Raw genomic sequence first — 15,429 nt, forward strand, 5'->3', positions numbered from 1 at the left:
TTACGATCTAAAGTCGATGTCTATATATAAAAAGCACTTAATAACAAATTGAAACTGGAATCAGATAAAACCCGAACTGTATAAATTAACCTGTACATCATAAGATCTTTATTTGATAAGATACGACACCTGTCAATAATGAAACTCGGTAACAGGCCGACAAAGAAGAGCAAAAAGGGGCAATTGTCAAAAATACGTTTCTATTTTTAAAAACCAATTTCAAATTGATTAAAACCAATCTATATCAACCCACCCTCATTAAGAAACTTAATTTATACATAATGTGAAGCAATTAGGATCTGTCTTTATCCATACTATGTCAGACGACTACAAAGAGAAAGGCAAAAACGAAAAAAAAAACAAATATGACAAGAAAGCGGTGAAGCAGCCTTTAAAAGCTATTGTGGAGAACATTGAATATCTTCAGTATCGCATTTTCTTCAACGTCAATTGAGCTACCCCATTTGTGTGAAACTGTTGCAAGGAAACAAACAACACAGAAATGGGCAAATATCTAAAAATCAGGCTTGTTGTGAAAATGCGTAGTATCATGGCCAAGAAACCAATAGTTAAAAAAAAATCAGTATAAAAATGGGATCTGGATTCACTATAAAAAGAATGCGACCTGTCATTACCAAGAAAATGATACAAAACTAAATGAAATAAAACAAAAGTGACGAAACTCAATAATCCACAGATTTATAGCAGCGCAGTGTAAGCTAAGCGGAGCAATATTGTGGCGATCTTGTTTTTTTTCGTCGTCTGACACTTTTTCGTTTTGCATTTGTTCACACAGCAAAGCTGAAAGAGTCAAATTTTCTAAATCACTTCTTCCTCTCATTAACGGCATTTGCGCGCTTGAAGTCATTTCTCACTATCTCCATCAAAAGTTTTTAGGTCCTTTGCGTGATTAGAGTTTGATCATACGTGACTTACCTCACTCAATAAAATAACATTTGCACTTTAAAACTTAAGTTCGTTTTGAATTAGTTTAAGGTCAAAAGAACTCATATGTGTAATAAGAGCCCAAATGAAATGGCGTCTGCAAAATTAGTTTCAGCAAGCTTTCTAAATTTGGCGCTGAATTTTTTTTCATAGTTTTTTGAGCGGCGTCGATAAATTTTTCAAATTATAACTGTATCTCTTTAATACGGCACGCAAGTCTATTTCTTTGCAGCTTTTCTGCCAATTTGCGGGCTATAATAACAAAATCTTTTCAAATTTTTAAACAAACCATAACGTTTCCACTTAAAACAAAAGCTTTTTTGACTGCTCTTGAAGCCAATTGTGCTTATTAGGGAGACCGAATCATAAGACGACGAAAAGCAACGATCTAACTCAAATTTGCACAAACTTTTTTTTTATCGAAACCACATTTTTGAAGTTAAAAGTTAAAACTATAAGACCTTGAAAACCATTAAAACTTCAAATTGACGAAATGGATTTCAGTTCTTTTGCTGGTTTTGATATTATCTGGGTCTTTTTTGTAAAGGGTATTTGTGGAAGACAAAAAAATCACTAATTTTGACCAGTATCGAAAAGTCACGAAGTTCTCATGAGAATAAGTTTGTACGCTCTATAGACGTCAGTCAAACTTAATGAGCCCTGTCAATAATGAGACTAGTTTACTTGTTGAAGACAATGGAAACGAAAATTGGAAATAAAATAGGTAAACCACTAGCCATAAACTGAAAGAAATTTGCGAGAGAACTTTTTCGCAGACGTTGGAACTATGGCTATTCATTTAAATCTTTAATTAATAGCCGCCCTCATCTCAGCCGGCTATTATTGCGCTCGTATTTTTTTTTTACTTCGTCAAACTTTTTTTCGCTTTACCATTTTGCCGCTTTTTCGACATTTTGCGTGAAATCTTTTTGACTTCTCTAGGCTAGTTTCTCTCTTCTCTCATTCTGCTAAAAGTGAACATCAGTTGCTAAGCAAAGCAATTCAAAATGAACAGAGTCGGTATAAAAAATTGAAGTCAGAAATAGAAACGGGATAAACCCATAAAGCCCAATTTTAGATGCCCGCTATTTGAACGTCGTTCCTATAAGTCTTAGTTACCACCTCTTATTCTTATTGGTGTTGATAGTAGCCCCTGTAGCCTCTCTCTTAAGAAACAGAAGTATGTTCAACTACGAAATGCCATCAAAATAAATCGGACTTAAAAAATATTTTTGTACAAAAATCTTTTTTTTTCAATATATTCTATTCGTTCAATCTCAATCATGCTTATTGGAATCAACGGCGGCTATTTTCCGGCAATCTGCCGGGTATGTTTGTTTTTTTAGCGTTCTTCCAATGCAAAGTGGAGTCGTGTTTAATGTGACGATTTGAAAAGTTAACAAATAACAACCCCAAATATAAGCAAAAATCGCAAAACTTGTTTGAAATTTCTTAGTAATAAAGGCAAGAAACCATAAGTTACATATATAAGCACTATAGAAAGTATTTTTCCTTGACATTGAGTAAGTTTTGCCCTGTATAAGTTGACTAAGCTACTTGGGGATAGAAAATGGATAAAAATTGGTAAACTCAAAACTCTACTGACATTCTATTTAAACAATTATATTCCATTTTATAAGAGGCATTAGATAACAACTGAAGGTATGGTGTAGGTTAAGGTAGTAGGCTATAGCTCCTAAGGAACCCAATTGGATCTATGATTAATAAGAAGAAGTTAGGAGGCTGCAAAAAGAGTGATAAATAAAGTCAAAACGAAATCAATTAATGTTTACGAAAACACATTCTCAAAGCCATAAAAACTATGAGCTTTTGTCTGAAGATATAATATACATTCTTTTGGCCTCACTTTGTTGTAAATAGAATCTTTCAATTGTAGGGATTTCATTTTAAAGAATTCACGTCACTAATCAACATAAACAAAACAAAAATGCCAAATGTTTCGAAAAAGACGCCACCAGTATAATCTGAATGTTTATTGATTGTAAGAATTCGAGATGAGTAGCCTTGATTTTGCTGTGCGTAAAAATTAATTTTTCCATATGTTTGCAGAATAGATAAGTTATGAAATGAAAAATTTCAATAAATCCAAAATTTTTATGATTGTTATTTTCAAAAATAACGGCAACATTTTAATTCCAGAAAACTCTATAGGAAGCGAAAGTACAACTATCCCTTATCGTAGTTTCGGAGATTGTGACAGCATATGTTACGTCTCTACTTGGCATATTTAAACTATTTAAATAAGTGGGATACAAAAGCGTTTTTGGGGAGCCATTTTTGATTTTAATAAGTCTGAAACTCGACAAATTGGGGAAACATATTAACCAAAAAAACTCGGATAAAACCAATCTACATGCATCCTCTGTCCTTAAAAATAAAACCAATAACACTGTTGTTAAAAGTTTTAAACTGTAGCAAAATTGACAACAATTTTTTAAACTAAGGAAAATTTTTTGTCAATTTCTATCTTTTTTTTTCTGTTTCAATCTCGATGTGGGTCTAGCGCTTCAACGGTGACTTTTTTCCGTCAATCTGCCGGCTATGTTTTGGTTTTCTAATCGAATTTTCTGATTCGTTTTTCCAAACCGTTCATAGTTCTAGATCTGGTTCTTTGTTTACTCAATGAAAAATCTTTGAATTGTCTTTGGACTTGTCCTGCTGTGTTTTTTAATTCCCTATTTTGATCGCGTTGTTCGTTTTACAGAAGTCACGTTTGACTGCTGACTTGGCTCTCTCACTTCTGCAATGCAGTGATTACGTTGAAGTTCAGAAGAAATGGGATAAACCGATAAAAACCGGTCATTGAGTCATAGTGCATCAGGTTATCAATTTCATTAGATCGGTTGTTAGCTGGCATTAGTCTTAAGCTTAAGAGCATTTAGTTTAGAAAATGAACTTAGTGTAATTTGGGATCTAACTGAAACTGCACACCAAATTAGAAAAGTTATTGACGCTTAGAAAAATTTTGTCGATTTCTAGCTCTTGCTTGATCTTTTCTGTTTCCATCCCGATTTGCGTCAAGTGGATCAACGGATTTTTTTTCCCAGCTATGTATTTTTTTGGCTTTGGGTTTTTTTTGTTAATATAGTGAATTTTGTTTAGATTTGCATATTAATAGCCGCACAACGATAGCCGGTGCTAATATTGGCCTTCTCTTGGTTTTTTATTTCGCGATTTTTGTTACGACCATATGGCGTCACAACCACTTAAAAACTACTTTTTGTTCATTCGGTCATGCAATTTCAACTGAATTGCGTGCGTGACTGCATTTTTCGCTCTTAGTGGAGCGAGTTTTTTTTGTTCATTCGCGTGGTTAAATTTTTGGTCACATTTGACTTACCTCACTCTCAAAAATGACTTCCTCACTTTGAAATTGACTTTTATTTACTTTAATTCAAAGAGATAAGGTCAAATGGGTATATGTCACTCTAAATTGAGGTTATTTGAGAGCAACTAATAGAGGCATCAAAATATAACATACCAGCCTTCAATGAAAAGACGACGAGTTTTTTTGGTCTGTCTTTTTAATATCCGCCCTCATCTTCTCAGCCGGCTATTATTGCGCTCGTATTTTTTTTTACTTCGTCAAACTTTTTTTCGCTTTACCATTTTGCCGCTTTTTCGACATTTTGCGTGAAATCTTTTTGACTTCTCTAGGCTAGTTTCTCTATTCTCTCATTCTGCTAAAAGTGAATTTGAACATCAGTTGAACATCCGCTATTTGAACTTCGTTCCTATAAGTCTTAGTTACCCCCTCTAATGCTTATTGGTGTTGATAGTAGCCCCTGTAGCCTCTCTCTAAGAAACAGAAGTATGTTCAACTACGAAATGCCATCAAAATAAATCGGACTTAAAAATATTTTTGTACAAAAATCTCTTTTTTTCAATATATTCTATTCGTTCAATCCCAATCATGCTTATTGGAATCAACGGCGGCTATTTTCCGGCAATCTGCCGGGTATGTTTTCACTTTTTTTTGAGAGTTTTGCGTGGTCTAAATTGGATTGGTTTACAATTTAAATCAGCTGAACTCAATTGGCGGCAGTTTACCACCGGAAGGCAAATTGAAAGTGCGCCAAAAATTTGTTTCATTCAACTCAAACTACCAGTGGTCTATAATAAGTTCTAATTGAAGTACCTGAGAAAATTAGTAGCCGCTGATTGTCTTTTGAGAGCCATTCATGCGACGTCAGTCGCTTATGTTCTTAACGCCTTTCTTCATATGAAACTAGCGCCCATTTTCGGTCTCAGAAAAGTTATGTTGAATGACCTCCAAACATTTTTATTTGGAAAGTTTATATACAGTGGTGTTAAATTATTAGCGCCACAAGTAGTTTTCCTATGTTTACTACTTTTGAGTCAAAACTATGTCGAAATAAATTTTATCAAGTACAAAGTTTATAAAAGTGGACAACTAATATTAAAATTAGGGTGCCCTGGAAAAGTACACGTAGGCGAATGGGTATTAAGTTATTGAACATACAAATCAAAGCAATACAAGGGACTACACGGACTAAAAGTTGCATTTCGTGGGTGCCTTAACCGCAAATAAGTTGAGCTCTGACTCATTAAGGAGATTGGAGTGAAAAAATTCTCCCTCCAAATGGACAAAATGATTTCTTTGGGTTCCAAATTTAATTTTTTTTGGCAAGTTCATCTCTGTTTTTCAATGTTCGCCAGAGCAAAAATACTTCAATTTAATTTGAGTGTTATCAAAAATTTCAAGTGATATTAACAAGAATTGGTTTGTGGTGTTATTTTTTGGGGTTTTCTTTCTCCTAATGTGTGCTGAATGCTCAGATATCGTTAGGCTATAATAACTGAGTGCGAAAAACTCTGTTATAAATTATGATCGATCGTACTCTTACTTATTTCGTGTGACCGTGTTCTCTAATTCAATTTTCTCTCCGGTTCCTTTTCAAGTACTTTGTACTCGTTACTTTTATCCATGTTCTCTTGTATTTGAGGAGACCAAGGATATATATAATGGAAGGCACTCTTAACAGTTAAGAATGAATAGAGGGAAAGATATATTTTGTGTATTCGTCCGCTTTCCTTTTCCATGCTGAAAATTAAGATTTTAAGGAAAAGTCTTCCTGTGTTTAAAGTTGGACAAATTAGCCGATATTTCGCTTGTCTCCAAACACTAATAATCATCGATATAAATATGTATCCTCTCTCTTCAAGGAACACGCATTTTTTGTTCCCTAGATTTTTAAAAACTTTCTGAGCTAAATATGTGAAGTTATTATGGTACCAAATTTAATTTCGGTTCTGTTAAAAATCTGTTAAGTGTGAGCTAGGTTTGTGTTGATTTCAGTGAAAGCATATTTATTGTTACTATGCTTTATTATTTTACGTAACTCTCACATGCTATGTAAGCAAAATAGCTGGATATATCTAGCCGCTTGCGCTGATATGGAATCGTGCTTTGTTTTAAAAAATAAGGCCAAATTTTCCGCCACACTGTTCATTTTTTCCTACTTTTCGGTTAATGCTGGAATTGCTTTTTGTTTTTCTCGCCAAATGAAGGGCTGGACTTATTCCATGTAGAATTTCATGCTTTTTCCTTGTCCTAACCTGGTGCATTTTGGTCATTATTAGGGTAATTTTGGGTTATTTATGGGAGGATTTTGTGGTAAAATGTGGGTTAGAATGTGGTACTTCGTTGAATGTGGGTGAAATTATTGACATCACCTTTGGGCCATAATTTTACATTTACCATTGTGGGTATTCGTTGCATAATTCCGACGTTCAATGAAGCAGAAATTACACAAAAAATGATTTAAAATTAAAGGTCGACAAACATCTTTAATATTGTCATCTTTTTAATGGCGTGAACAATTTAATTTGCTGACACTAGATTAGCCCAAGGTAAACAGTGTGAAATCTGGTGAATTAAGATAGATAATAAACTGAGTTATTATTAGTTATGAATTCTTTAATATTACCAGGAAACCTGAACCTTCGGGCTCCGATCACAACTTCAAAGAAGTTGCGTCTCTGTGTTTAATAGGAACATTTTTATGGTCTTGAAGAAAACAGAAAGAAGTTTTGGATGTTATTCTTACCATAATCTATAAATAAGCATAGGATAATTTTCGGTGAATACGCATTTGGGCGCAGTCAGCCGAAAGTATTGATCAACTGTGTTCTTAGAAATAGGTTGCATTAGATTAGAAGGTCGAGAACCCGAAGTACTTATTGGGAAATTCGGGTCGCTAATTTTTCAATCTTGGCCGACTTAGCAAAACGTTTCGCTGATGTTCGGAAATTGCGATTTTTCTTTGTTTCTTAAACGTAATTACTTTGCATTATTTGACCTAAAAAATAAGGATGTTCGCGTTTTTATCTTGTGCGTTTTGCTTAAAAAAAGAAAGCAGAGAATAAAAAATACGCTGCAAGAAAAATGGTAAGATTAAAAGCCCAAAGTTCTCCTAAGGGATTATTTGAAAGCATTTTTTCACGCTTAAGTAAAAAAAAATGTTTTTTGCCGTCTGAAAATTTGTAAACATTTTTCTGAATACAATGTAAACAATGCTATGTATGGGAACTGGGAAAAATAGGGCGTGTAATCAATTTAATTTCGAGCGGGGGGCATTCTGCCCTCGTTTTTCACAGCTCTACTGAAAAAGTATAACTTGATGCTTTGAGTTATGTTTAGTGCGTAAGAGATTTAAAGTAATTTTAGAATTAAACTGACACGGTTACAAGTAGAACTTGTTAAAGCAAATTTTCATGCATTGCTATTTACGAGGCCTCGAATGGGAATTTTATTTTGGGAACAGAAAAATTAATTGAAGCCTTGAGGGTTTTCTCGTGTCAGCTTTTCATAAAATGATGCCAACATAATGAGCTGATTGCTGGAAAAGTATGAGTAATGTAATATAATGGGAGTGAAATTTACGTATTTGAGAGGAAATTGAACGCTACTTTTTCGGTCGGTGACCTCTGTGAAGTAAATATGGATTCATAAAGATGTTTATTTTATAATTCGCTTTGATATGCAAATGCTTTATGGTATTGTTCTTGATAAGTTGTGTTGCCGGTTGTGCGATTACGTCATATGAAAAGCGCGTGAAATTTTAATGAGAAGTGTTTCCGAAATATATGTATGAGGTTTTTCTACTTTTGATGCCTATGAAATTATGAGTAGCTGCCGCAAAACTTACAAATTAACATTGCTTGAAGCATGTTAAAATTGCTAGTAAATTGGGCAATGAAACTTCCTGTCTTTCCTATTATGGCCCGCCCCACAAAATTAGACCCTTGTTTATACGGTAGATTTTTGGTAATGGGAGTTCTATGCGTTATATGCATTCTACTTAAGCTCTGCGTGTGTGTATGTGGCGCGCTTGTATGTATCAGCAGAAACAATCAATGCGTACTTCAAATCTTTGGCGTACCTCGTTGAGATTTTTTTCACTTGACGAGATTGTTTCATGTTACTGATACCCACAAATATTTCGTTGTCTTGAACGGAATCAGATTAACGTGTTGTGGAAAATCTCGAGCCCCTCGGTTCTTTTTGCTCGTCAACGAATTTTGAAGCTATTATAGTAGTAGTCTTTTTGAATGAAATTTTTGCTTGAATGATTTTTAATTTGGAGAATTTTTTATGACTATCTCCTCAAATTTTCTCTGGTTTTTTCCACCACGTATCATGTTTTTTCGAGAATTTTTAACGCAAGTTTTCAAATTTGGAAGATGAAAATGCAAATTTGAAAGATGAAAATCCGTATATTAAATATAAACAATATGGCTCGTGCGAGTGTGCGCGTAGCACAGTAAGTTACAGTATAAATCTCAGGGTTGCAAAAACAACGATTAACTTTTGTCAAAGTAACCGTAGGGAGTATCCGAAAGCAACTTATATAGATTGGCAAAAAAAAATACTTGTACTGACATTTTTACACCCACACAAGAGCACGCACGCACACACAAATACACAGCAACCCCGACACAAAAATATTTTTGACAAATAATCTTTACCCATGGTCTGCATCGCACATTCATGTCTTGTTTTTATCTGGGATGAGATTCTTGAGTCAAATCTATGGTTAATTGTAAATCTGACTTTAAAATTTGAAAAGATTTTGGAAGAAATTTCAATTGTCATTTTTAAAATTCTAGAGCTTAATGGTCCCATTCGATTTTTTTGAAAATCTGGCATATCCAGCTAGATTTAATAAACACAATTTTGGTTTTGAACTTATTTAAAACCAAAATGTGCAGCAAATTTTTTAAGTAATTTTTTTAATGGATTTCTGACAGTTTTTGCACTCTTGCATCTAGATGTGTCTACCATGAGAGGGAACGTTTAAGGATGTACTTAAAAACTCTTATTCAGTAGCATTGGAAAAATGGTTAACAGTGGGTTTCAATGTGAACTGAAAATGATTTTTTCATCTTTCAAAAACACCCCCTTTTTTACCAGGACTTTTCAAAATCAATTAAAATAATCACTTTTAAATAAAAACAGAAACACGCACAGTCTGGAAAAGATCATTTCGAAGAGCAATTTCAGAATACAGAAATGAAAAATACTTTTCTTAAATTCAAAAAAATGAAATCGAACATTTTCTCAACTGGTGATCAATAAACTCTTCAACTCAAATGTTTTTGTTATGGGTTATGCTAATGGAGGTTAGTTCGAAAAATCTGCTCTGTCGGCATAAGTTTTACAAATAATAAAAGATAAAAAAAGATTTCCTTCTTTACTTTCTAATAATGAATTTGGTTGAATTGCTGTTCGTTGCATAAAACTGGTTTTTTTTACGTCTCCTCGGTTCTGAAAAATTTAAATGGTGGGTTTTGACGAAATAAGAAGAATTGTTTGTAAAAACGACTCTAGAGTTTGGAAAAGAATGCATTTTTCTGCTTTTAGTTTTGCTATTCTGAGAGCTCGAAATTGCCTGAGGTCTTCCTTTTTCCAAAAAAAATATAAAAATATATTTGATACAGAGAAATCGTGGTTCTGAGTATAATTTTCAGCCAGCAGAAAGCATGACGGAAAAGAAATGTTTACAAAATTTGATAGCGAACAATTTTGATTTTCAAAGTTTTTGGTCAGTTCTCCTTTTCGATTTTCTCTTCGAATTATTAAAATGTTCCCCCTCTTTCAAATTTCTGACATTTTTTATATTAAGCAATACTAGATACCGAGGACTACAAAATGGTTATTTTCTTTTCCCTCTACGATGCACAAACAGTAAGTGAAAATTTGACTGAATAAAAAAGGCAGCCCCCATATATATTCGCCCATGTTGAAAAGTGTTGGAACAATTAAGCGTTTAGTTTTTAGTTTTAATGTTCATTTTGAGCGTTTCTTCTTTTTTCAGCACCTTGCTGAAATATTGTATAGAGTAAAAAATGTCTCAATCATTTGGGTCCTGTTGTCTTTGTAAAGCATTTTCCATGATCATTTTTAATAGTCGCGAAGCGATAGCTGATGCTATTATTGGCCTTCTCTTATTACAATTCAAAGAATTTGAATTTGAATTGTATTGGGTCGCTGTCTTTTTTTAACATCTGTTCACGCATTTGCATGATTTTTGAAGTCAAATTCGAGTAGTGATTTTGGTCTCGCCGAAACAGGAAGTGGAGCGAAAGAGCGAGTGGTTTTGGGGCGTGAAAATTTTTCGCTCTAATTTTTAAGCAGAATGAGAAAACGGTGTTTGAACAAAAGTTCGCTCTCTCGCTAGTGGTTTTTGTTCTCGCTAAGAGCATTTGGACATTGATTTTCTGATTTTTTTAGAAATGGTATTCCTAATTCACTCATAGTCCGTTCTAGGTCTAGTTTTTTGTTTAGTCAATGAAAATTCTTTGAATTGTACGTCAGGACATGGACATGCCTTGCTATGTTTTTTTATTCGATCATTCAATTTCAACTGAGTTGCGTGCTTAACGTCATTTTTCACTATTGGTGTAGCGAGTTTTTGTTTTTTCGAGTGATTAAGTTTTTGGTCACTCGTGACTTACCTCACTCTCAAAAATGACTTCGTCACTCTCAAATTGATTTCTCTTTACTTTAATTCAATTAATTCAATTCTCTTTACTCTAATTAAAGGTTATTCAAGAGCAGCTAATAGAAGCATCAATCAGCTATACAGATTCTTAATCAAAATATAACATCCCATCCCCTAATGAAAAGTAACTTTCTTTTTAGGTCTTTCTTACTGTTTTTGAGACTGCAGATCTGTCGCGGCTATTTTCTCGAAATCTGGCAGCTATGTTTTGCCTTTTCATTTTGCTCAAGCTTCCAGCTGGCAAACTTCGAGGGCGTTGAGTCTCTGTTCAGTGCTCTTAGATCTATTAGTCACTGAAAATATGTTTCATCAAAACTGCTCACCAGGAATAATTTCACGATTTAGAGGTCATTTTGGGAAATTTGGACCCCCGCCTCGACCTCTCCACCCACTTAGTGCGGCAAGCTCCCCCTTAAACTGAAACTACTACCAAAGCCAACCCCTCTCCGATCGGTTATGTTTTAACTTTGACACTTGAACTTTTTGAACTTTTTTTAACCAACTTTGATTTTACTCAAAAAATTTAAGGTTAGTATGTTTTCTTCCTTCCTTTTAAAATCGAGTTTTGTCCGAGTATGTGTCTTTGTTATAGCTGCGAAGCTGTAAGCTGAGCGTAGCTATATTGCGGTGCTCTTGGTTTTTTACGACTCGAAGAGGAGTATTGGTTTTCTCTCGGTTTTTTTTACAGGAAGTAGATTTGTTCACGCGGCATTTTGACCTAAAAGCGAAAGTGAGTACGACTCGAAGAGGAGTATTGGTTTTCTCTCGGTTTTTTTTTACAGGAAGTAGATTTGTTCACGCGGCATTTTGACCTAAAAGCGAAAGTGAGAAAAGCTGTCTTGGTGAACAGATTTTTGCTAAGCGAGAGAAGTTTTTTGATCATGCGCTGCGTTTAGTGAATGACTTTTTGACTTTGAAAAGTAGTTTTTGACTGAATTGCACATATAGATGACCGTTTTTAGCCGTTTTTTCGTCTAAGTGGCCCAATTTTTTTGCTTTTAATTTGGTTTCTTGTAGAAATAAATTTTATTCGATACTATATTGAAATGTCAACCTCGGAAATTGATACCACAGTGTTTTGCAGAGCCTGAAAATGCGTTTCAAGTTGAAAATTGGCACATAATTCTTGATTTTTTTAGTTAATTTTTGGCTTTTATAGTATTAATTTCTTCATTTTTGGATCTTTTAACCGTCTTTTTGTCAAAAATCAGTTAATATGGCAACTTCTTTTTGATAATTCTTATGCTCAACGCCTCTTTCTTTCTCGATGTAATTTTGTTTCATAAAATTGTACATATGCTAATACGATTTTGGTAGTTTTTTTTCCGATTTTCGTCAATTTTTCTTTTGTATTTTGGTTGTAATTGCTAGAAATAGTTTTTTGTGCAACATGAGGGACTTTAATTTCGTTTCAATAAAAATTCAATCATTTGTTGGCGTTAAGTTTTGGAAAAAACATTTAAAACTTTTTCATATATGCAGTCTTAAAATTTTTTTGACCATTTTTTTGCAGAATGTTTCAATTTTCCGTATTTATGAATTCTGCTTTTTCCTATTTTCTCTTCTCTTCAGGAGAATAGATCTTTGTACTGGATGGCTAGTTATCTTTTCTATGTCTTGAATGCTGAACAATGAAATGTATTCGTTTTTCTTGAATTTTTTAAATTGATTTTCAACTTTCAAAAATTAAGAGTGTCTTTTTGTTACGGTGCTCCTTACATTGTGCCCATATTTACACTTTAGTTAGTATGATTTTAGTTTTTTCCTGGCACCTACATTTATTTTCGGTATGTTGTTTTTTTCAGTTGTAGAAAATAAATGATTTCAGCTTTTTCTTAGATTTTTGTCATTTCTTTGGTTTGCATTTGATTTCGTTCAACATAAGGCAGTACTGAGAGTTTGATAGCAAGCTTTTTCCAAAATGTCCACTTATGACTAATTACTACAGCTTTCTTCAGGCCTTGGTATTAATTAAAACGATTTTTTGCCTTTGAAAATTCTGCGGCTTATGTCTTTTCTATGATCAATTTTATTTTTGATTTAGTATGAAATCATGTTGTCTAGCTTATGTAAAAGAAGGAACAGGTGTGTGTTGTTTTTTGTCTTAATCGCAGCGATTAGAAGTGTAGTTAAAGGTGTTTTCTGATTCTTAAAATTGAGCTTTCTTTTTTGAAAAGATTTAACTTAGTTTCTAAGATTATTATCTGCCGTCTGCTTTCGCGATCTTTTTCAGATTAGAATCATGAATTATTTGAGGGCTGTTGATAACCTTGTCAGCTTTTTCAGACTATCTGTTTTTTACCACCTTAATTGTTTTGGATTGTTTTAACTTTACCAAACGTTTCAATAATATAAAATTTTGCTGCATTTTGTTTCTCTTGTTGACAGTGTTTTAAGTTTCACCAATTTTTAGAGCAGACCTGGGGACGTAGTGAGTTAATGGTTTAATACAAAAGGTAGTGGCTTCCGTTGCAATTACGGTTTTGTTAGTGAAGTTCTGACGCTTCGAGTCGCTTCCGGAATTCTTCCGGCTATGTTTTTTTGTTTCGTCGTCTGACGCTTCATTTTCGTTTTACAATTGTTCTAGAACATTCTGTCTCGTCACTGCTTAAATGGTTTTTTCGCGCTTGATTTCACGCTTTCTGCGTGACCTAAATTGCGGTTATTCAGAAACAGAATCTGTTCCTAAAACAAACTTGATTGTAAGAAAAGAGATTGTATGGTCCGACAGCCGAGTGGTTAAGGCGACAGGCTGTTAATCCGGAGATCGCCGGTTCGAGACGCGACAGGGAAAATATTTTTGCACCCAAAAACAATCTCCTTTGAAAATAAACTTGTAAGTTTTATAGGCGGCGGCGATGACTATTATCAACTCACTTCTGTATCTTTTTCCATCTGTATTTTACGGCACGCAAGTCTATTTCGCAGCTATTCCGGCAATCTGCCGGCTATGTTTTTCAAATCAAATTTTTATGCTTTGACATGTGACCGAGAGAAGTGGTTTCGGAGTAGCGGTCTTGGTTTTTGTAGAAAATTTCATCAGTTATATTTTAATTGAACTGTTATTTTCGAACAATAATTGTAGTGAATCTTTTTTTCTCCCTTGCTTCTGAGTTTTCGACTTTTTTGCATTGAAAGAACTGTCAGTTCGATTGTGGAAAGTAAATTTTTGAGAACGAGAAACCTGTTTTTTTCAAAGTAAGCGGCTTTGTCGTGTCAGACTTGAGAGGTACGTACGAACATACTGTGCCTCGTAAAGACTGGCAAAAATCTTCTTTTTCTCGTTATTCGCTTATTCTGCCGTTGTCTAACGGATTCCGTCACTGCAAATTCTGCTCATAAAAACGCGCACCAAAAGTTTGAATTTCAATGCTCGCAAAGGAAGTGTAGATTTCAAATTATATAATTGTAAGTCTAAACCCCCTAAGTCTATGAACTTATTTTAAATAAAAAATTTGGGCACAAAAGGTTTTTTAAAAAATGTTTATACTGCCAGCAGCTTCTATTCAGTTCACTTTTGTTGTTACAGTACCACATCTAAATTGGACGGAACCCTGAAATTAATTAATGTCCAATTTCAAATTCGCCCATTGAAATGTAAGTACCGCCGAATGATGGATGCTGCGGCTGCAGCGATAGAAAGTAGATAGAAAGTGATCACGCGTGGTTTGGTTTATGTTTATATGTATGCCTTTGTTTGTTCACTCACATCAACCTTCTATGAGCCGACACAAAACAAAGCCGAAAATAATTTTATTCGTCGACCACAATTATTGAGAATTGCCGTCCAAAAAATTTGTTGCAAATCTAAGCAGAAACGCTGAGTCGTCGTTAGAAAATTTAGGTGCCAGAAATAATTGATAGGGTAGGCGAAATTTGGGCGAATGAATTGATTGAAAGATCTTCAAAAGTAAATTTGTTACGTGATGAAAATGGATATTGGCCATTATATTATACATTATTGTGCTAAAAAATGCTTGCACACATATTGCAACTAAGTGTTAACGAATAGTGATGTTATTTTTACATGATAGACGCTGTTTTGTGTGGGCTCATAGCTTGCTACCTGAAACTCCCAGTACATTTCATAGCATGATGATTAGTTTTAATGGCTTTGGGCTTTCGTTCATTTAAAACCAAAATGAGGCATGACATGTCTGATGCTTGCACTCAGTTGTCGGACAAGTTTTAACTACGATTGCCCAAGTTTTCTGGGAGGCCAGCAAAGTCATCTTGGTGGTCAAGTTTTACCCTGAAAACTTTTCGTTAGTTCTGTCACATATCGGTGATGTTTTTTGAAGTCTGATTTTCTCCGTCTGAATTTTCTTGCAAACTTATCTATGTTTGGCTTAGCAATACCATAGATTGCTCAATTAGAGAAACAAAGAGTGGTAATGATACAATGAACGGCCGTCAAATTTGTAACGTGCGCTCG

The 15,429-nt window shown here is 34.2% G+C and overlaps 1 protein-coding gene across 4 annotated transcripts in view; it reads left to right on the top strand.

Moving 5' to 3' along the window:
- The window catches only part of LOC142351017 (protein tweety homolog 2-like), a 54,705-nt gene that overhangs the window by 29,451 nt on the left and 9,825 nt on the right, over window positions 1-15,429 (top strand). For 2 of the 4 annotated variants that reach the window (XR_012760934.1, XM_075403064.1), the window contains exon 12: window positions 14,524-14,591. The exons of the other annotated variants lie outside the window; for them this stretch is intronic. Coding sequence is in view for 1 of the 2 variants with exons in the window: in XM_075403064.1 (XP_075259179.1) it covers window positions 14,524-14,552 (29 nt within the window). In the remaining variant the exon portion in view is untranslated. The remainder of the gene's footprint in view (window positions 1-14,523; window positions 14,592-15,429) is intronic. 4 annotated transcript variants of the gene reach the window in all.

This window comes from Convolutriloba macropyga, chromosome 12 (genome assembly GCF_964194025.1).
Source record: "Convolutriloba macropyga chromosome 12, txConMacr16.3, whole genome shotgun sequence".
Classification (NCBI taxonomy): Eukaryota; Metazoa; Xenacoelomorpha; order Acoela; family Convolutidae; genus Convolutriloba; species Convolutriloba macropyga.